Source organism: Callorhinchus milii, unplaced genomic scaffold (genome assembly GCF_018977255.1).
Source record: "Callorhinchus milii isolate IMCB2004 unplaced genomic scaffold, IMCB_Cmil_1.0 Scaffold10, whole genome shotgun sequence".
NCBI lineage: Eukaryota > Metazoa > Chordata > Chondrichthyes > Chimaeriformes > Callorhinchidae > Callorhinchus > Callorhinchus milii.
Window position 1 is genome coordinate 5,912,761 of NW_024704751.1, and position 22,259 is coordinate 5,935,019.

The window sequence follows — 22,259 nt, forward strand, 5'->3', positions numbered from 1 at the left end:
TCTTACGTCCCTAAGTGAGGGCTCCCCGGTCCCGGGGAGGATGGGAGGGGGGGGGAAGAGAATGGGGAGGAAAGGGAAGAAAGTAAGACGTAAGGAAAGAGCGCAGCACTGCAACTTTGAAGGCGGTGCTGAAGTGGTCCCAAGGCAGGTCAGTTTGAAGGGTTGGTTGGTTGGTGAACGTCATGCTACACGTGGTGGGTAGGTGACAGCAGCTGGAGCTGTTTGTGGTGCTAACCAGAGACACAGAGAGAGAGAGAGAGAGAGACAGACACACACACAGACAATCCTCTTAACACAGCAGACAGATTAAATCCCTCTGCAACGCAAAGGCAATTGCAGACACACGTTTTTGCAGCCACCCATTCAGGAGCTTTGGTTTGGACACATTGCTGTCTGGACAGCACTGCTGTGATATCAGCTATTTTTTTCTATTGGGGGTTGGAAAAACACAACCAGTTTACTTACTCTCTCGTCGTCTTATACACACAGAGGGAGAGAGAGAGTGTGTGTGTGTATGAGTGGGGGAGAGAGAAAGTGTGTGAGTGAGAATGAGAGTGGAAGATAAATAGATAGATAGAGAGAGTGTGTGTGTGAATGAGAGTGGAAGATAGAGAGAGAGAGATAGAGAGAGTGTGTGTGTGAATGAGAGTGGAAGATAGAGAGAGAGAGTGTGTATGTGAGTGGGAGATATATATATATATAGAGAGAGTGAGAGAGACAGAAGAAGAAAAGGAGGAGAAAGGTTTCTGCCTGAAGCTGCCAAAGAGGAAGTTTTTGGACAGACAGAGAGAGAGGGAGGGAGAGAGGGAGGGAGTAAAGGAGAGGAAAGAAACAGAGAGAGAGAGAGAGGGAGAGAAAGAAAGAGACTCTCTTTCGCGGATGTGCTCTGGCAATCTCCGGGATGAGTAAGAACAGCCTTTGCTGTGGCGAACGATTGGAAATGAAAGCGATTTGTTTTCTCCTGGTTTTGCTGGTGAAGGTTTGCAGTCAAGGTAAGACTTCAGGAGCCTGCAATATATATGTGTGTGTAGATAAATATATATATATATAGAGAGAGAGATATATAGAACACAGTATATATTATATATGATCAAGGATAAATTGTAGGATAAAAGATGCTATTAAAGGATAAAGGATAAATTGCACTATGTGATAAAGGATAAACTACATTATAGGATAGAGGACAAATCATGTTATAGGATGAAGGATGAATTGTACGGTGTGATAAAGGATCAACTATATTCTTGGATAGAGGACAAATCGTGTTGTAGGATGAGGGGATAGATTGTACTGTGTGAGGAAGGACTGGGCGTCTGTTTGTGGGGAACCGTTTCACAGTGAAACAAAGTGGTCCTCTGGTTAAGGCGGTTTGTGCGTGTGATGGTGTCGGGATGGAAACTGTGAACACTGTACAAGGGAAAGGGTTTAGGAAGATTCTTGCCATCTGTTCTCTCTCTCTCTCTCTCTCTCTATCTTTTTCTCTCTATCTCTCTTTCTCTCTCTCTCTCTCTCTCTCTCTCTATCTCTCTTTCCTCCCTCCCTCCCTCCCTCCCTTCCTCTCTCCATCCTCTCTCCATCTCATCAAATTCATTCCGAAAGCACATTGATGCAAGTTGTGCCTTTGGATTCTTATTTATTTATTTATTTTATTTGTTTTATTTATTTATTTATTTATTGAGGGGGGGAAAGAGAGGAAAAAACAAAAGGAGAGAGGATGTCGCTGTGTCTCTGGCAAAGTAATATGTGAAAGCAAAACCTTTTCTGTCCTCCCAACAGCTTTTAGTCAACAACAAAACGATGATTCTTCCATTTTCTTTTTCTTCTTCTCTCTCTCTCTCTCTCATTCCTTCTCTCTCTCTCCCCTTCCTCCTCTTTCTGTTTCCCCTTTCCTCCCTCTTTTTCTCTCCTTCCCCCCCTCTCTCTCTCTCTTTCTTTCCCCCTCTCTTTCTCACTCTTCCCATCCCTTTCTCTCTCTTCCCCCCTCTTTCTCTCCCTCCTTCCCCCCCCCTTGCTTTTCTCTCTCCTTTCCCCTTCCCCTCTTCCCACCCCTCGCTTTCTCTTCCTTTCTCTCTCTCTTTTTTCCCGTTCACCTCTTTCTTTTCCTTTTCCCCCTCTTTCCATCTCCTTTCCCCTCTTCCCAACTCAGGCTTTCTCTCCCTCTCTCTATTTTCCCCTTCACCTTCTCTTTCTCTCCATCTTTTCAACTTTCCCCTCTTTCCATCTCCTTTCCCCTCTTCCCAACTCTCACTTTCTCTCCCCCCATCTCTCTCTCTATTTTCCCCTTCCCCCTCTCTCTCTCTCTCTCTCTCTATTTCCCCCTTCCCCTCTCTTTCTCTCTCTCTCACTCTATGTTAAGCATTTGCATTGCAGTAGGAACTTTGGATGAGCCAAAGTACTTGGAAGGGTTAAAATTATTCATTTGGAGTCGAATAAGAATTGTCGCAAATTCATTCGTGTTAAATTGCGACGTTCGAATTCGTTGCCTAAGACATCCAGAGCAAGAAATTCTAATGCATGGGGTTAGTTCCTCGATTGAAGATGGTGCATTAGCTGTTTTGGGCACAGTATTCGTTGCGAACGATGTGCTAACATGCGCTACACGTTCCCTTTGGAGGATTCCCCCCAAAAAAAACACTGGACTTTTGTTTTATTCTTATTTCTTAAGAGTTTGTTCATGAAGCTGTCAATGCCATTGGTTGGGCGACAGCCATATCTAGTTTGAATTCATCCCTTACAGCTGTTCTAACCGTGTTTGTGGGGTGAAGGTTAAGTGAAATACGATGGAACTTATATATATATATATATGTAAGATAAATATATATATACATTTAAACATTTGTTTCTTTCCCATTCACTCCAGTTCAGAGCAAACTCTTATGTCACCCCAATTTCTCTCTCTTTATCCACACTTCTTTATGTATTTATTTGCATTCAATTGATGCAAAAATCTGAGCAGTTCAGAAGAAATTGTGCATTCTTGGCCAAGAAACAACCCCCCCCCCCCCAGATTTTTAAGTAGGAACCTTTGAACATATTGTTGATGGGATGAATGGGGACAGGGGGTGGGGAGGTGTGTGTGTGTGTGTGTGTGTGTGGAGTCCCAAAGTTCAGAAAGATGCTTTGTCTCAGTTCAAATAAGAATGGATTTTGCTTTTTGGAAATGGGGGAAATAGAGGGAATGGATGAGATCTTTACTGCAGCTGTTCAGAGTGAAGCGTTTGGGAGCCATCAGCAATTGCAATAGGGTAAATGTGATTTGGGTTTGGGTTCTTCCAATGTGTGTGTCTCTCTCTCTCTAACTACTGTCTAAAATAGCGCCCTCTGTTGCTTATATGAACCTCTCCAATCTCTGCACCACACCTACCCCGACTTTTACACTCACAGGCCCCCTGTTCGACTTCCAAGCCAATTCATGTTTGCACTTCCCCCTGGAGTGTTCTGTAACCCCAAGGCATCCACACCCTCAAACTATGTTAGACCGCAATTTTCTTTAGATGACTTTCCATCACCCCCGACACCCAAAATAATAATCCTTGCGTTTTGATGCAGTGCCTTGTCGAGTCTTCGAGGCGTTTCGAAAGGCTTTTACAGGATGTATCGTAAACTGAACTGACTGTGCGTTTTGTGGGCGAAAGGAATGAGCCGAAGGTGTTTGTTTAACTGCTATTTCTCATTAAAGGAAGACCGGTCCTGTTAACTTTAAAGTGCTCTTGAAACGCCTCACTTGAAATGAAACCGGGGGCAGAGCAGACCTGCGTTTTAGGCAGATACTCGCCTCCGCTGTGCTAACCTTGGCGAGTGTTTTTGCCGTGCGCAATTGACTCCTGCATTTCACCCACAAAATACAGTCACTCCACTTTACAATGTATTCTGTGAAGCGCTTTGAGACGTCTCAACGACGTGATAAGGCGCTGTATCAAATGCAAGGCTTATTATCATTGTTATTTTCAATGCACGGGAAAGGACAAAGTCAGAGGAATCGCGTCAGTCGATGCACACGTTCAGTACCGAAGCCGCAATGGTTGAACGTTTAGACGTTCCTGTCTGTATCTGACGCAAGTTTCCATCGAGGAGTTTGAAGCTGGAGCTACAGATGGAGAAATGCTTTGGAGAGCCCTGCAGAGAGACAGAGAGAGAGAGAGCGAGAGCTTGCTCTGACACATGTGCACGTTGCCTATGTTTATAAATAATATAAATGTTTTTTTTTTAAAATGAGCGAAACAAAAGATACAATCTTCTGCATTTTCAAATAAAACTAATCATTTGCTCCTGTCTCGGTCCTTGAACACCGAGAACCGGTTTGAAAATGCTCCCTGTGGAATAATTGGAAAGCGATTTATGGTTTGCCTATTGGGTTTGTTTGTTTGCGTTTGAACAGTTAAAGCTCGCTTTTAGCGATCCTTTGTGGCAAGGGGTCGATTCGAAGCATTTTGAGGCGTTAAACGTTAAATACGGCTGGGATTCTGAAAAGCGGTGCTTTGGATGCTTCGATTGCTTGTGACAGAATTAATAACGGACCCTCTCGCCGACGTTAAAGAGGAACGTAACGTTGGTTGTGGATAAACACCAGCTCGAGCAAGGCAGCGCTTCTATGGGCACTGTAATTTTTTTTTCGCTCGTGTGTCTCTGTGTGTGTGTGTGTGTGTGTCGCTTGTTATTTTAATTCTCTTCCAGTTACAAGGCTCCACTGGGGACCTGAGAGGCAATGTAGACGAGAGAGAGAGAGAGAGGGTGAGAGAGAGTGTTGGTCCTCTGTGTTAGAGTGATGAGCTATGAGAGATGATTGAATGAGCTAGGACTCCTGAGTCGGGGGGGGGGGGGGGGTGATGGGGAGGGAAGGGAGATATCAGAGGGAAGGTAGAGGCGTATAAGGTGCTAACTAGGAATATTTTCTCTGCCTAGAGAACGAGCGAAATGAGGTTCAGAATTGTGAAGGTCAATTTCAGCAAAGATGCCGGCACTTATTTCTTTACACAAATAGTAAATTATCAACAGGAATGGGCGACGAGGAGAGGGGGCGAGCAGCTGTGACATCGGGGCTCATTTCAGAAAGGCTGGATGCAATAACGGCGCCTTGTTTCTGAGCTCGTATAAATTGGTCTGTTCATAAGGAGAAGGGGATTGAAGGTGTGATCAGTTATGTGTGGGTGGTGCAGTCACAGTAGCTGGCGATACAGTAGTTTTGTTCTCTGCTGCATGCGAAGAACATTGTGAAGAGTTGCAAAATAAAGCAATTTATTACTCTATGACTCGTCCTTTGGATGAGACGTTTAAACCAAGGTCCCGTCCGGCTGTTCGAGTGAAGGCTAAAGATCCTGTGGCACTAACCGATAAGAGAAGGGGCTCTCTCTCTCCCACTATCCCGGGCAAGAAGCCCCCCCCCACCCCATATAGAATTGGTCGCTGGTTTCACAGCTGTTCGTGGGACGTTGCTGTGCGCAATTGTGGCCACAGATAAACAGTCACTCCATTGCACAGTAAATCTCGTGAAGTGCTTTGAGACGTCCTTCCGGGTGAGAAGTCCCTGCACCAAATTACCATTCATAATTAGTATAATCGGGCTTTGCATTTAGTGCAACACTTTTCAGATCGGAAGGATGTCTCCAAGCGCTTCGCAGGATTTACTGTGAAGTGGAGTGACTGTATGTTGTCCCCCAGCCTGTGGCTGTTCCTGAGGTTCCTAATTCTCGGGCTCGTCTCGAGTTGACTGCATGTCTGGGCTGCCATTTGACGAATGCTAAATTGACCGGACTACTGGCTGGAGACTCGGCTTATTGATTTTTGTTTCAAATTTAAAAGTGAAAGTAAATAAAATCCTGTCCAGTTGGTTCCTCGGCCTCTCGATGTCCAGCATCACAGCGCAGTGTGAAACTGTTGACCTTCATTTTAGGATTCATTTGTGATAATAATAATAATAATAATAATCCTTGGATTTGACATAGGGCCTTAACATGTCTTCGAGACGTCTCAAAGCGCTTCACAGAATCTACTGTAAAGTGTAGTGACTGTGTATTTTGTGGGGGATTTGGAAAATGAGAATTGCACACAATGTGGTTTGTTTGATATCCTCTCCCCCCCACAATGCAGCTGCGGCTAATGTTCTGCAACAAACTGAATGACTTCACATCAGAAAACTGCCCGGATTAAAGGAAAGGTACTTTAATGAAATTAGGTTTGGCCGAATGTTTTATCCCTTCCCCTCTGTCGCGAAATGATGCCGAATATTGCAGCAACGGCAACAAAAAAAGGGTTTGAACGATTATGCGGTAGTTCCCTTTCACAATTTGCCGTGAGTTGCGGAGCTCGGCACTGCATTGCCGTTTCAACCAGCGACGCATCAAGGTAGCAATTAATCTCTGTTTGTCCACTGTTAAATTCACAGTCGACGCTTTTTCTCAAATGGCGCTATATCAAACGTGAAGATTATTATTATTACTCGCTCTCCCTTCCTCTCTTTTCATCATTCAACGCTGTTGACGGGAGGAGGGTGGTGCGGGGGCTGCGGGTATATATTCAGCGCCTTGGGATGTCCTCCCGACGTGAGAGTTAAGCGCTCTGAGGCGCTACCCTGTTGTGCCTGTGTTTTTTTTTGCCCTCCGACTGGTCAATAAGTGCTGGAGGCCATTGAGCGAGACATGTTAGAGCAACAATAGAGCATTTACTTTGAGGAAAAGGATTAGCTTCTGTTGCACTAATATTGTCTCTTCTACGTTAAAATGCTGTCACGACAAAATAATAATTTCAATTTAATTTTTGTGTTAGTCGCGTGGTTGCCTGTCCGCCCCCCGCCCCCTGCACTTTGGGTGTCTTGGGGAAGAAAAAGACTTGAAGGTTACAAGTCAATCCCGCTGTTAAGATAATGCTTGTACTTAGGCTGCGGTGATGTGCACTTGTAACACCATCAGAAAGAACTACCTCTGTTATGTTACAACCTTGAGCCTTCCCTCCAGCAGCTTAATTCAATTGTAATCTATCTGCCAAGCTGTGAATGTCCCATGATATTGGATACCTGTGTCCTCCTTAATTTGTCTGGAAAGCTGAACTGCACTTGGCCACCACTACAGTCAAAATAGAGCAATTTATTGGACCACTGTAGCAGATTAATTATAAAAATAATTCGATAGATGTAGTGTAATATTTTCCTGTAGGGCTGACATCATTCACGGCTGACTTGCCCCCACTGACCAGTAAAAACCTTTTTGGCTCAGTGTTGACCGAGTTGGTTTCACCGCGCCTTGGCCAACTGATCCACCGAGCGCTCTCGCGTGTTGTTTAGCTCCCGTTTATCGCTTGACCCTAAATTAAAGCTGTTCTGGCCCCGGACTTGGCAACCGGTCTGCCCTCAGACGCAGCTCAGCAGGGAACACACAAACTAATTCTCATGCGGTGAGCGTTGACTTATGGCTCTTCCTAACACTGCTGTAAATATCAATGTGTTGTCTTTAAAGATGATGGGAGATGAGCTTAGACAGTTACCCCCAGGGAGTAAAATTAAACACTGGGAGGGCAAGTGAGCAAGATGGAAGAGGCTGCCAATCATTAGTTATCAGGATTGATTTTAGCTTCATGAATTGGGTTTTCCCAAGCGTATGTGCATTTACACTTGTCTCTGACAAGGAAGTGTAATAAATTGTCTGCGTGCCCCCCCCCCCCAAAAAAAAGCATTCTCTTGCACATTTCTATCTTGGCCGTAAAAAGACATCCAGCCTGGACCACATGGCTTGCTTGGCAAATCGGTGGCCTTCTTCTGGAGCTGTTTGACACGGTGTATTGATCTCCAAGTTTTGCAGGAGCCCATGTTTTATAAGCGACTGTCTGTCAGTCAAAGAGTCAAAGCCAGACGATCCTTTGAATAGCGTTTTGCTGAGGCTGTGTTTGGAGAAGCACGCTAAATCATTTCATCGACCCAAACCCATCCAGGGGTACGCAGAGCTGCGCGAGAGGACTTTTAAACTGCTTTGTGCCTCGGTGCTGCCAATGCGAAGCGATGTGCGCTCCCCGGCATTATTGGGGGAGGAAGTGCCTTGTTGACCTGTCAGCGTAAATTGTACCCTTTATCGTCTGAATCGGTAGTTACAATTTTTGCAACGAAACAAAAAGGTTTTGCTTCAAGGATCGCGTTCCTTTTTCAAGGGTAGCATATTTGGTTGCACGTGGAAATTCACCAGGCACTCGTGTTATAATAATAATATAATAATAATAATCCTCGCATTTGTTATAGTGCCTTATCACGTCATTGAGATGTCTCAAAGCGCTTCACAGAATATACTTTAAATTGGATTGACTGTATTCTTTGGGGGCAAAACACGGCAACCAATTGCGCACAGCAGCGTCCCACAAACATTCGTGGTTTGAGTGACCACATTTTTATTTTAATCAGTTTTTTTTCAAAGGGATTGTTGCCCTCTGATCAGCATTGGTGACTGTTCTGAATACAGAAGTCGCCGGAAACACACAGCCGGTCAGGCAGCATCCATGAAAATGAGTTCACGTTTCAGGTCAATTACCTTTCGTCGGAACCCCCGATGAAAGGTCATTGACCAGGAACGTTAACTCGTTTTCCTCTCTCCATGGATGCTGCCTGATCTGCTGCGTGTTCCCAGCGACTTCTGTGTGAACACCAGACTTCCAGCATCTGCAGTACTTTGCCGTCACAGTTGTGTTGTGTTGCTGTGGGAAACGTTCTTCCGGGAAATCTTTGTGTAGCTTTTGGCTTCCTCTCGCCCTTGTTGTTGAGTTAGTCTCTGGGGTTTCTGTTGTCAATATAGAACTAAAACGCTTCCCTTGAATTGCTGTTCTCTACCGAAACTGTGTTCCCATCAACCAGCAGCTTGCGTTTTATCGTTATCCTATTCCCACCTTCAGGTTTCTGAGTATCCCGCTGTGCGGAGAAGTGGAAGATCAGAACTTTTTTATTTGGTGATCGGTGTCAGCATTGGATTTCCTTCTTGTTCCTACCCAAACTTTGTGTGTTCCTTTTTTTTTTTACACGACTCTTAGACCCCTCGCAGCTCCGAAGAATTCAGATGTTCCTCTTCCCCAGCCATTGTTAAATTGCGTTTCACATCAGCCGGAGTTGACCTCAATCTTAACGAAGCATTACTTTATATTAGGACACTGACCTGGATTGAGTGATAATAATAATAATAATAAATAATAATCCATGACTGTTTTTAGGACCCTTTCCGCGCAATTGGCTACCGTGTTTCGCCACAAAATACACAGTCAATCCACTTTATCTTGCAATCTTTGAAGCGCTTTGAGACATCTCAACAACTTGATCAGGCGCTAGATCGAATGCAAGGATTATTATCATCATTATCTTGACGGTTTAATGTGTCAAATGTAAGGATTATGGTTATTGGTATTAATAATAAAAAGTCGTGCAAATAAGAACCCCTTTCGCATTCACGTTAGACACGCGATTCCAATCCCCAGGAACTCAGTCCGGAATATAGTTTATTCGGGTCAACAGGAATTTAATCCCCTTAAGAAATAACGCAAATTAGATCCTATCAGAGTTTGAGGCTTGTTTTCTTGTGGGTAAAGGATTACAATTGACTCCTGTTAATTAGCGAGAAGACTGATTTTAATGAGGCGATCCTTCAAAAAGAGACTTTCAATTGATAGATGGCGTTTTGTTAATGGTGATTGATCTTGCAAACGGTTTACGTTTTTCTCTCTCCATAACCCCATCCAACTCGTTCCCCCCCCCCCCCCACGCACCACCGTCCTTTGCCAGAGCAATTCCTTATAAACCTCCTCCTGAAAGTGAAATGTAACTAAACCTGTGCCTCTGCTGTGTCCCTCTGCATTAGAAAACCTTGCGTTTTTTTAAAAAAAATTGCTGAGAATGATTTTCTCAAGGTGAAATGGTGCGCAGGCGGAAGGCTTGACACTCCAAAGATTCATCGGAATGGTTTCTAGGTTTTTGCAAGTGTGTGTGTGTGAGCGAACCCGATTAGTCAAATGCCCACCGATGCAGTGAACTCCAATCATTTTGCACGCTGACCTTTCCTAGAGCTCCCAGTCCAGTCTGTATTCAAGCACCGAAGGGGGAGTGAGAGTGGGACTGAAAGAGTGGGTGGGTGGGTGGACATGGCAGTAAATCCGTTCCATGTATTCCAACCTCAGCTTTGGGTGGACGGACCGAGTAGCAACATTGAAGTTGGCCGGGGGTGGGGGGGAAATACAAGTCAGACGTCAAGAGCTATGGCTTGCGTGGAGTCCCGTGGAGTAGTGGTTAGCGGGCTCACCTCGCAAGCGGGGTTTGATTCTCGGGCGAAAGCTTAGGTAAGTTTCCTTACTCCACACTCCTCTGTTTACCTCACTGTTTACAGCGCTAAATGTGGTAAACGTGCACACTGACTGAGGAACCTTCCCGTTAGATCTCCATCTGCATTGATAGCTGCATTGTGGACTGTGGAGAGGGGGGGGGGAGAAAGAGTGGGGAGGAAAGCAAAATCCATTATGATTAAGCAATGTAAGCCACAGTTGGGTTGGTGCCGATCTGTTTCATTTGCAATGCCACATCCTATCTTGAAGGTAGTTCATCTAAAAATAGGGCAGCGAGTTATCTTCATTTGCTGCTCACAAAGACAGTAGGTAACGACCTGAATAATATGTGCAGTAAGGGTCTTGTATGTGGGCTGACGTGTATATAACTGGCTGGCTAACGGGCTGCCCTTCCTCTACCTGGGACATATACCTGGGCACTAGAGGATATTTGCAAACGTCAATAAGTACGCTTGCACTTGGCAAGGTGTCGGATTGCGCCGCAAACAGCAGGCACCTTTCAAACATAGCGACTGGTTGCCCAAGCTAATCACCGTCTTGCTCTTCCCTACCTCTGCGACCTGCTAAAACTTTACCAGCCCCTCCGCTCAGCAGGCACAGGTCTGCTCCATCCACATCTCGCGGAGCCCCTCTGCCTTGCCCCTCCCTTGCCTCCTTTAAGGCCAGACTCTACATCTTCCTCTTGGACTGTGTGTAACACTGTATAATTGTGTGAAAGTCACATTGCACCAGCCACGTAACACGGGACACAATTTCCAGACTTGCCTAACGACAAGATTGTTTGAGGCCATTTAAGAAAAGCTTTTAAGTCTGACGCGATTGTTGGGAGATGTTAGTTAATGATTCGTATTTACAAGCTTCCCATTGCTGTGTTACTTCCCCAATTTCTATCTGATTTGCTGAATAACAGAAACGCCATTAATTAAAAGGCCCCATAAGTTTAAAATTTATTTGATGCCAGGCAACGTGCTAGTATTTTCACAGTGAAAGGTTAAAAGCAATTTGCTGTACTGTATGTTCCTTACCAATAAAACCTTTAAGCCATTAGACTGTTAACAAGGGGATGTGCATATTTGCTGGAGATTTGTATTGCCACGCTTTACACATGGAGAGCTTCACAGGTTTAGTGTTGTGCGTTGTGGACACAGCCGATTTTTTTTTTCTCCTTTCTTCCCAGCGAGATAATTTACCCGTGGAGCATTTGAACCGTTCAACCAGCCCTTTGTCACAACACCAGTGTGTCCTGTAGTGTGCGATATTTGGTAACTTGTCAACTCCATTTATAATCAGCGGACTTTCGGGTGTCAGTCAGCCTGGCTCAGTTGGCAGCACTCTCGCCTCAGAGGCAGAAGGTTGTGTGCTCAAGTGTTGGGACTTTGAATCAATGCACTGCTTGGGATGAGCTGATTATCGGAGGCGCTGAATCTCGGATGAGGTGTTAAATCGAGGTCTCGTCTGTGCCTATTCAAGTTAATGTTCAAGATCGCACAGCTCTACTCACGGGTGGGGGAAGGGAGTTTCTCCTGGTGTCCTGGCCAACAATCCCCCTAAAATAAAATAGGTGGCTCACTTTTGTGGCTGTTTTGTGGGACGTTGCTGTATGCAAATTTGGCTGCCTGGTTCACGTACAAATACAGTCACTTCACTTTACAGCGTGCGGTGTGAAGTGTTTTGAGATGTCCTTCCGCTGTGAAAGGCCCGATATCAATTGTTGTTATCATTATGAGAGACGTTCCTCCTGCTATTGACAGCGGCTCAAGGTTTAATTCATTGTAATTTGATTAATTACATTTGATTAATTATATCATTAACAGCTGGTTTCTCAAAACATAGAATTGTGTAATACCTAATTCTGCCTCAGTTTGGGAATCAGCTTCTGAACTGAGCCATAATTTAAAGATTTTCCAAAATTCTACAAACCCTGAGTTGTAGGGAACAACAACAACAAATTACATTTGTGTAGCGCCTTTCACGTCAGGAGGACTAAAGGTCTAAAGACTGAGACCGTGGGAATTTCTGGTCCTCACTTATGAGCCCTGAGACGTAATTACATTTGGTATCGCGTCAATTACCTCAAAGTGCTTCACGGGAGGGAAGTTGCCATCAATTGTAGTGACTGCATTTGTAGGCAGACTGATGGATCCTTTTGCAAAGCGGACAGTTTAAAAATGCCCCTTTGCTATGTTTGCAGGGTTTTGTCTGTGTGTGTCTGTTATATATATATATATATATATAAAACCTCGTCCAGGAATATTTCATGAACTTGACTGACATAATCCAAAAGAAGTGATTTACATATATAATTCAAAAATTTGTAAGAATAGATGGCCCTTGTGTATAAAATCCTAATCCCCAAGAAACTAAATTGCCTGGGTTTGTGAGTGTGACTTGGCTGATATGAATCCTTTTTCCAGAGGGCATTAATGCGTGTACCATGAAACTACCACCACATCCTCCCTCTTCAGTGATTTCTACAGCGGCAGCTCTGACCTGAAGCATTTGCCAATGCTATCCAGTACTCTGTGATCCACACATCCCTATGTTAGTAATAATAATCCTTGCATTTGATATAGCGCCTTATCGCATCTTCGAGACGTCTCGCATTGCTTCACAGCATATACTGTAAAGTGAATTGACTGTATATCTGAGTCTGAGTCAAAACTGTATATCTTACTATTACACACAGCTGTGTCCCACAAACAGTCGAGGAGTGACCAAATGTTTATTTTCATTTCAAGGGGCTATTAGCCCGGATAAACAATCCGCCAATCCCCTAATCGTTCCTACTTACTGTAGGTAAACCAAGACATGTGGAGTAAGGAAACTTGCCCAACATTTCGCCCTGCCCGGGTATCAAACCCAGGTCCTCTCGCTTGTGAGGCGAGGGCTCTAACCACTATGCTACAGAACTCCATGCTCAATGCTTTGAGGCGTTATTCCTTCCTGAAAGGTCCTGCTTAACCACGAGATGCATTGGGGGAGGAGGGAGTTTCTCCTCCATGTTAGGAGGGTCGAGTTTAAAATCCTCGTCCTCACTTTTAAAGCCCTCCCATCAGAGGTCGGGCCTTCAGCTTTTCTGCCTCCAACCTTCTGAAACTCCATCCCGGGAACCCTTCAGCCTTGCCTCCTTCAAGGCCCGTTTCAAGACATTCCTCTTTGATCGTGCTTTCGGCCACCCTCTTTCGGAAGGACGTCCCAAGGCGCTGGACGGTAAAAGGATTTGCAACAAAACCCCTTTTGAGCAGAAATGAAGAATATTTTGCTGTTCTGTGTGACTCCAGAGAGTAGGAACCAAATGCTCGATTGCGTTCCCTACCCTTCCCCCACCATCACAGATTGTGAAACAAAGGCCGAAACACCTCTTTATAACCCAAAGTGAGTGAGGACTGACAGCTGCCACTCTTCTTTTCGTTCAATCCACCGAATGCAGCAATGAATATACAGTCAAACCTGTTCAAGCAACCACCCCGGAACAGCCCAGACACAACTCTACACCCACCAGCGAACCCTTATTCAGAGGTCAACCCTTTCAGATATTTAAATAAAGCCACTTTGGCTCAGTCCCCTGAGCGGTGATTGAAGACACGTTTGACTGTATTTTGGAGCATTTTAAAATTGTCTTTCTCTTGTTCTTTATTCCCACCGAGACTCCTTCTTTCAGTCAGAATGCCTCCCTTCAAAATGTGTCCCTTCAGGCTCCATACTTCACACGCCTGCTGCCAATGCATCTCTGTGATCAGTTGCCTGGATGCACTTTAATGGGACAGATGATGTCCACTGTGTTCCACTGCTGTCTCTCTTCCGTTTACGCACCGAGGCAGACATTGATATGGAACCGGACGGGGATAGATTTGTTCACAGAGTCTTTCTCTCTCTCATAAAAACTTTATTGCAAGGTCACTCATTGTTTCACTGCAAGCAGTTGTGGTCGCCAAGGTGCAAGGAGACTGCCCAAGAGAGCGACGAGGAAAGCGATCCTCCAATCGACTAACAAACGGATTCCTACTTACTCCTAGGTAAACAGAGGGGTGGGGCTGTGTGTGTGGAGAGTAAGGAAACATGCCCAATGTTTCGCCCTGCCCGGGAATCGAACCTACGTCTCTCGCTTACGAGGTGAGCGCTCTAACTACTGAGTTACAGGACTCCATTGATTCAATTAATTGAGTCCCAATCTCCCCGGCCTCGACTACTCTTCGTGAAACCTGTTGCGGTCATTGATTGTGTCTACCCTGAAATTGCCCTTTGTGCAGCCCTGACCTTGTGCCCTCTCGCATTGGCATCCATCCCAATCAGTGTGTAGCACTCCGAGACATGGCTCTGCTTCGTACTTGCTCTGCAAGTTGTGCAGAGTCCTATAGCGTAGTGGTTAGTGCACTTGCCTCGCAAGCGAGAATACCCTTGGCGATTCCCGGGCGGAACGAAACCTGAAGCAAGTTTCTTTACCTTACATTCTTCTGTTTACCTAGCGGCGAAAAGAGGAACCCGGTTGCTAGTCGATTGGCAGACCGCTTTCCGGGAGTAATAATCCCTCCAATACATAAATAATTCGAGAAAACGTGGTCACTCAATCCAGGACTATTTGTGGGGGCACTTCTGTAGGCAAACTGGCTGCCGCGTTTCACCCACAAAACGCGCAGTCAAACCCACTTCACAATATAATCTGTGAAGCGCTTTGAGACGTCTCAACGAAGAGGGAAGGCGCTGTATCAAATGCAAGCATTATTACAGAGGGAAATGCATAATAACAATAATAGTCCTTGCATTTGATACAGCGCCTTTTCGCGTCTTCGAGGCGTCTGAAAGCGCTTCACAGAATATGCTGTAAAGTGAATTGACTGTGTATTTTGTGGGCGTGTTAGCCAAGCGCAGTCCGTCTCCTCCCCTTCTCTGAGCTGAATCCGTGCCAGCAAATTATTGTCAAATGCATAACCCGGAGACTGGGCCTGCTGCTGGAACACAAAGAAATATAAATTGTGAAATCGTTGAAACGTGTTCCTCCGTCTGTGCTGCACAGCGAACGCGAGCAACACCTCAATATCACCAGACGTGGGGTGAATTTAAACGCGAACAATTCTACGTTAATTCACGGCTGGCTCGGGCAGAGAACTTTTTAATGTACTAAACCGCTTACTGACTCACCACACACCTCCCACTTCCAGATTGAAGTCGTTTGAATACAGCCCTACTCCCCTCCTTGAGTTCTGAAGCAGAATTTCCCCCCTCACATCACTCCAACCCCGAACCCCCACCCCCTCACTTCTCTCTGGGCCTTAAGCGCTCCGAGACTCCACCCTGCCTGAAGGCTGCTATATATACTCAAGTTGTTGTTGTTTGTTTTAACGCTGGTTCCGCTCAACGCAATGAATCCGTTGTCAAATATCATCTGGAAATAACGAGCACAAAACCTGCCCGTTGTTCCTAAAGAGAAAGGTGGGTCTGCGAAGCTCTCCTCTGATGAGGTTGAACCTCGCTGCCAACGATTTCAATCGACGTGTTTGGAAAGGATTTTTTTTTTACTTTTTTTTTTTGCAAAACAGCCCGTTTTGCTTATTTGTCGTGAGGTTTTGTGGGAATCCTGATCTCGTTTGTAATCCCGATCCCAGGAGAACACCAGTCGCTAAATCCGTATTTTGGGACTTCTCTGTGCACTGTACGTAGCCTCGCTTCTCAGGCAGGAGCAACGTGGGGTGAATTCTCTGGTAGCACAATCTGTATCGAATTGCCTAGACCGTAAAGAACCCAAACCCAGGACGTTTGGCCCAGCGAATCCGCGCTGGTGCTTTCGCCCATCTCCCCTTCCCAATCCACTGTCCTGAAGCCCCCTTCTCCCTCAAGGATGCAATGTAACCTTCAACCACATCCACCTGATCCGAGTCTGAAGGTTGACGTTGACTTACACATCAACAGAGTACTTGCTGTGGGCCGAGCGCTGGATTGATCACAGATGAGACGTCAAATCGAGATCCTGTTTCGGTGAGAAGAGAGTTTCTCCTGGTGTCTCCCAGATAAAACCGCTCTTCAATTAACGTCTGTTTGCAAGACATTGCTGCACTGTTGCGTACGCCTGCAGAAAATGCAGTCACTGCACTTTACAGAAGATCCTGCAAAGCCCTTTTAAGACTTTCTCCGGAGGTGAGCAATGCTGTATTGGATGCAGGGATTATTGTTATTATCATCATCATTATTTCTTCCATATAAAACTCTTCGGAAATAACAGGAGGCAAAATTTGCAATGCAGAAAATGTCACTCCATGACAATGGAGTCAATGTCTTGCAGTGCACTGTAAGATAGGCAGCTCCAGTTGAATGCTGTGGGGTTATCTCGGTTGAAGTAGGGTTTTGTTTTTTTTGGAGGGAGGGGGGGCTTTTAATAAAAAAAATCTTGGCTTGAATATTATTTTGCAAAACCTTAGCCATTGGAGCGCTGAAATGTTCAGGTTGGTCAGTGCAGGCGAGATGAGACGAGACCTGTCTGGCGGAATTGCAAAGCTCAAACCAAGCCTGACCAAAGTCAATGTCTCGCGTCTGACATGTGTGGAAACCCATCACCGTTGCTTAAGAGCATCCAAACCCAAATGAGAATTCCAGGCATCCCACTACACGTGAACATTTCAGAGATGCGCACTCTCCCTGGAGGGACACATCCTGCTTACTTAATTCCTGAAAGTATTAGGCACAGGTCGGCAACAGCCAAGGCTTGGGGGGGGGGGGACAGAGTGTGCGTTGGGTTAACCGCTGGAGTCTAACCAGCTAAAACTGCATAGCTTACCATTGATAGCACGAGATGGCAAGCTTTCCCGCTGCTTGTCCAGCTAGCGCCATCCTACCCATTAGGCTTGCGGGGTTAACAGGAGCGGAGTGGGATGACTCCCTACTTTCCCTTGATGCTCGAGGGATTGGAGGAGGGGGGAAACCTTTAGTAGGAAACCTCCTGAGAGGTTTGGACAAATGTGTTCCACATTTAGAGTGAAAACTGTTCCATTGACTGCCCTGGATCATTGCTCCCCAAGTTAGACCCTTAAAATCGGATGTTGGCAACCATATTTTCAGCCTCTGTGTCAGGGACTCGTATAGTTTAATTATGTGCCGATTAACTTGAATATAAAAGCCCCTCTGTGTGCCATCAATAAATAGCGTTGTGCTAATTACTCTGCTAACCATTGAAAAGCTGATAATTAACCCAGGGGAGATGGTCGCCAAAGACTTAAATAATTGCATTATCCTTCCTTTCAAACCGGTCTCCAAGAGATATCACTCACGAGGTATTGGTACGACGATATCGGCTGCAGAAGGTGAGAGCAAGTTGCCACTTGTCCTGTCACTCAGACACTGACGGCAGTCTTGGAGACCACGCGTTTACCTATTGCTGATCCCTTGGTGAGGGATTGATCATAAAAATAATATGAATAATTTGTGTCAATAATAATCATTAATGTTAATAATTTCCTTTCTTTTGATCGTGCCTATGGTCACCTCCCCACTGCCTCTCCCCCTGGCTCAGGGTCAGACTCCTCCACCGTCAAGCACCCCGGGACACTACCCCACGTGAAGGGCCCTATATAAATGCAAGTTATTGTTAAGAATAATCTTTGCCTCATAGGGCTTATGCCACATGTCTCATTTACATTACACAAGGTGCAACCCTTGCCCGTCCAACACCTTGGGACGTCCTCCTGCTGCGAAAGGCACTATAATCAATGTAAAAGTCGCTGTTGTTTTCTCAACGCACTTCAGAATGTTTCTGTAGTGCAGTGACTGTGCATTTCGTGACCCAAACCAACAGCCGATTTGCAGTTTCCCAGAAACAGCCATGAAGTGAACGACCAATTTCAGGGACGCAATATAATGCGATTTGTTTTTCTTTGTTTAAAAAATACGTAAATAAAAGTTATTTCAGAAGAGAGGAGAGAAGATAGCGGAGAGGTGGTTTTGGGAGGGTGGGGGGAGGGGGAGTAGCAATGAAATTGCTGGAGCACAGATAGCAAATCTTTGTGCCAAATATCTGAGGGTTATTTACCACACACTGCTAGTAACAAATTCACACTGCGCGTAGACGTCTGATGGTTCCTCGCATACGTTGTGTTTGGGGCGAGTACTGCTGGGGATACAAGGTCTATTGACCCACTGAGCGCTGTGATTACGCTTGAGCCTCTGTCGGTACATTACTGCTTGGAAATGATATCCGAATGTCTGAGAGGGAAAATAGAGGCATCAACCTGCGATTATAGAAACCAAATCGTTAAAAGCTCTGAACCGCTTCACATCCGTAATGTCACTTCCCCCCCCCCCCCCCCCTCCCAAGTATGGAATAATATTTGGTGGGGAGGGAAGAAAGGAAACTCTCCTGCGCTTTTTACGCTTTGATTTCCCGTAGCAGTGGGGCTACGCAATAAGGCACGCGTTAATTTATCTCCATGGCAACGAATCTATAATAATATTCCAGAGCAAAATAGTTTGTTTGCTGATGTGTAACTCTGTTGAAATAGCTGAAAGCCCTCTCCCAGCGAACGCGCCCACAATCATATTAAAAACATAGCCTTTTAATTCCGTAGCCCTAATGAGTGTTTTTTTATAGCTTGCTTAATGGTGTCGGACTCAACTGGGGCATTTAAAAAAACATTCTCCTTTAATCTTAGGGCAGATCCTGTGTTTCCATATTTCAAAGCCTCGGCTTTTACGTTCATGTGTTACACACTGGAGATGCTGCTTCTGATTGCTGTTCATCTTGAACGGCTTTGATTTGTATTGAATTTTAAATAGCATGTTAATCCTATAAGCCCTCTCTCTCTCTCTCTCTCTCTCTCCCCCCCTCTCCTCTCCTGCAGAACATCACCGCGCTTTCATTAAAAGATACCCCATAGGACTGGTAAGAAACCTGGAGTAATGATATTCTGCTACAAAGCTTCTTTTTTTTCATTTTCAACAATATTGGATTTTAAGTAAAGATTGGAAGTAGAAATGGTACCTTCAGTCTCCCTCATCACCTTGTTCAACATCCGTCGCTATCTTGTTGACCGCGCTTTCGGTCATCTTTCCCCTCCTGACCCCCCCCCCCCTCCCCGCCCGCCTCCCAGCTCGGGTGCCAAACCAGCTTTGGGATAATAATAATACTAATTCTCGCATTTGACATAGTAGCAATTTGGTCGCTCAGTCCACGGCTGTTTGTGGGACCCTGCTGCCGGGTTTCGCCCACAAATATACAGTCAATTCACCTTACAGTATATCATGTGAAGCGCTTTGAGATGTCTCGAAGACGTGAAAAGCGCTATATCAAACGCAAGGATCATTATTATTAGCGCCTTATCTTCGAGATGTCTCAAAGCGCTTCACAGAATATACTGTAAAGTGAATTGACTGCGTATTTTGTGGGCGAAACGCGGCAGCCAATTGCGCACAGCGGCGTCCCACAAACAGTCGTGGGTTGAAGACACATTTATTATTTTTTTTGAAGGAATTATTACTCCCGGAAAAGCGATCCGCCGATCGACTAACAACCGGGTTGCTACTTACTGCTGGGCAAACAGAGGCGTGTGTGTGGAGTAAGGAAACTTGCCCAACTTTTTCCCCCGTCCAGGAATCGAACCCAGCCTCCCGATGTGAAAGGCGTTGTATAAATGTAAACTTGTTGTTGTTGTCGCTACATTCGGTGGGGGTGTGCTTTGAAGACTTGTTGAAGCGTTGTCAACGTTCATACCGTCTCAAACTTGTCCACGGGTTGGAAATGGAATGGAGGGGGGGTATTAGGCTGCTGGCTGGTGGGATCCGAGGGTTGGGGATCCCAGAGTGTGCGCTGAATACACAAAAAAAATAAAATTTACGCTTTTGGAGTCCAACCAGCTAAAACTGCATAGCTTGCCATCGAGAGCCCTGTCTGGCAAGCTTCACGCTGCCTGTCCAGGTAAGACCACCTCACCCATCAGGGCTTTGGAGGGCAGGGTTAACGGGAGCCGAGCGCAGAAGAATCCCCGTACGTAGTTTGCGAAGCATTTGATTTACACAAAAGCGTAAATTTTTTTTTTTTTGTGTGTGCGTACAGCGCACGTACAATTTAGAGTCGTCTTTATCTGCTGTGATTGACAGCACCCAACATTCACAGCGGCACATTGCTGCTCGATTGCTGGAAGGTTATTGCGACTGTTTGTAACATAATCCCTGATGGGTTACAGAGCCACGTGAGCGACAGATGGCTTTTTGCAAAGGTACTTTAGTGGTAAATTGCATTAAATACCACGCCGTGTATTCTGGCTGTCAATAGCGATGTTGGACTCTAATTAATAAATATTTAGTGGCATTTTTTCACTCGATAGCTCAACAGTAATAAATATTCTTCAGCGAATTTTTTGTTCTGGTCGGTGGGGGTGTGTGGGTGTGGGGGTGGGCTGTGTTCATAGAATTGTAGAAATTACAGCACAGAAGGAGGTTGCTAGGCCCATCGAGTCCTTGTTTGGCCTTGGCTTCTCCAGTGAGTCTTTAGGGTGACGTTTGCAAAGTTCCGTGTGTTAATCAGCATGATGAACGCCAAGTCCTGTAGCTCAGTGGTTAGAGCACTCGCTTTGCAAGCGAGACGCCTGAGTTCGATTCCAGGCAGGGCGAAACCTTGGGCAAGTTTCCTCACTCCACAACCCTGATAATAATCCCTCCAAAACAAAAACAATAATAAATTGGTCATTTTCAATCCATGATTGTTTGTGGGGCACTGCTGTGCGCGATTGGCTGCTGCGTTTCGCCCACAAATATACGGTCAATTCACTTTACAGCGTATTCTGTGAAGCGCTTTGAGACGTCGAGAAGACGGGAAAAGCGCTCTATCAAAATGCAAGGATTATTATTATTATTGTGAAGCATCAAATTCCAATCCATCTGCTCTGTTAATCCAGCACAGCGTTGGTAGTGGGGGGTTGGTGGGAGCTGCTCCTGTGGCAAAGGAGTATTTGCCGGTCTCCTGGTCAACAGATAAAATTGTTCATTCACTTCATGACTTTATCCAGGACGATGCTATGCACAAACCGGCTGCTGAGTTCATCTGCGGTCGCTGAACTCAACAGTAAATCCTGTGAAGCTCTTTGAGACGTCTCGCCATTTATTGATGACTCTTTCCCGTTACCCATTCCTGTTTACCGCTCTTAAAATACGTGTCCAATTCCCTTTAAAGTGTTGGCAATGTCTCGCAGTGACTTTGTTACTCTCTCCTCTGTTCCTCTTATAGGGAATCGTATTCTGCCTCTTTGTCGTGGAGTGTTTTAAGCAATTTTTAAGCAACTGACCTCTTGTGGCATCGGATAATTTCCAATGATTAGTACGTTTGCAAGCATCTGCTGCCAATACTTTCAATTAATTGAAATAGAATATTGTACAGAATGGCTCTGATCTGGTCCACTGCTCTTGCCATCGGGTAATAATAATCCTTGCATTTATCATCGCGCTTTATCATATCGTCAAAAGGTCTCAAAGTGCTTCGCAACAGCCACCGTAAAGCGTAGCGACTGTTGTATTTGTGGCAGCCAATTTGCACAGCAATATCAATCTCCCACCACCACCACCAACAACAACTCGCATTTATATAATGCCCTCCATGCAAGATAGCGACTCAGAGCACTGACCAGCTGTAAAGTGAATTTTATCTTGAGGTTTAATGGAAAAAAAACTTGCTCTGTGTGTGTGTATGAGACTGTGACTCCATGTACATAAGTCTCTAAGTCCACAGTAGTTGACAATAAAGAGCACAGCGGATTTTACGTCAGAGGCAAAAACACTTTAGCGCATTTAATTTCCTTTTCAAAGGCTCATTATTGTAATGAGCTTCCACTCTGTAAATCTATGGGGGCAATGGTTGCCTTGAGCTTCTTTGCAGAGTGCACATTTACCCGTCCTGCTTCAATAACTCAGTCTATTAAGGTTGGGTTATGAGTCTACTTAGACCGATTTGCAATGAAAAAACAAAGTTCATTTAAACAGTTTTTCTC

General features: G+C 45.2%; 1 protein-coding gene across 1 annotated transcript in view; it reads left to right on the forward strand.

The window, feature by feature from the left end:
• Positions 1 to 691: 691 nt before the first annotated feature.
• The window catches only part of sez6b (seizure related 6 homolog b), a 154,397-nt gene continuing 132,829 nt past the window's right edge, over positions 692 to 22,259 (forward strand). Inside the window, exon 1 of the mRNA XM_042338562.1 lies at positions 692 to 992. Within this exon, the coding sequence (XP_042194496.1) occupies positions 902 to 992 (91 nt within the window). The 5' untranslated portion in view covers positions 692 to 901. The remainder of the gene's footprint in view (positions 993 to 22,259) is intronic.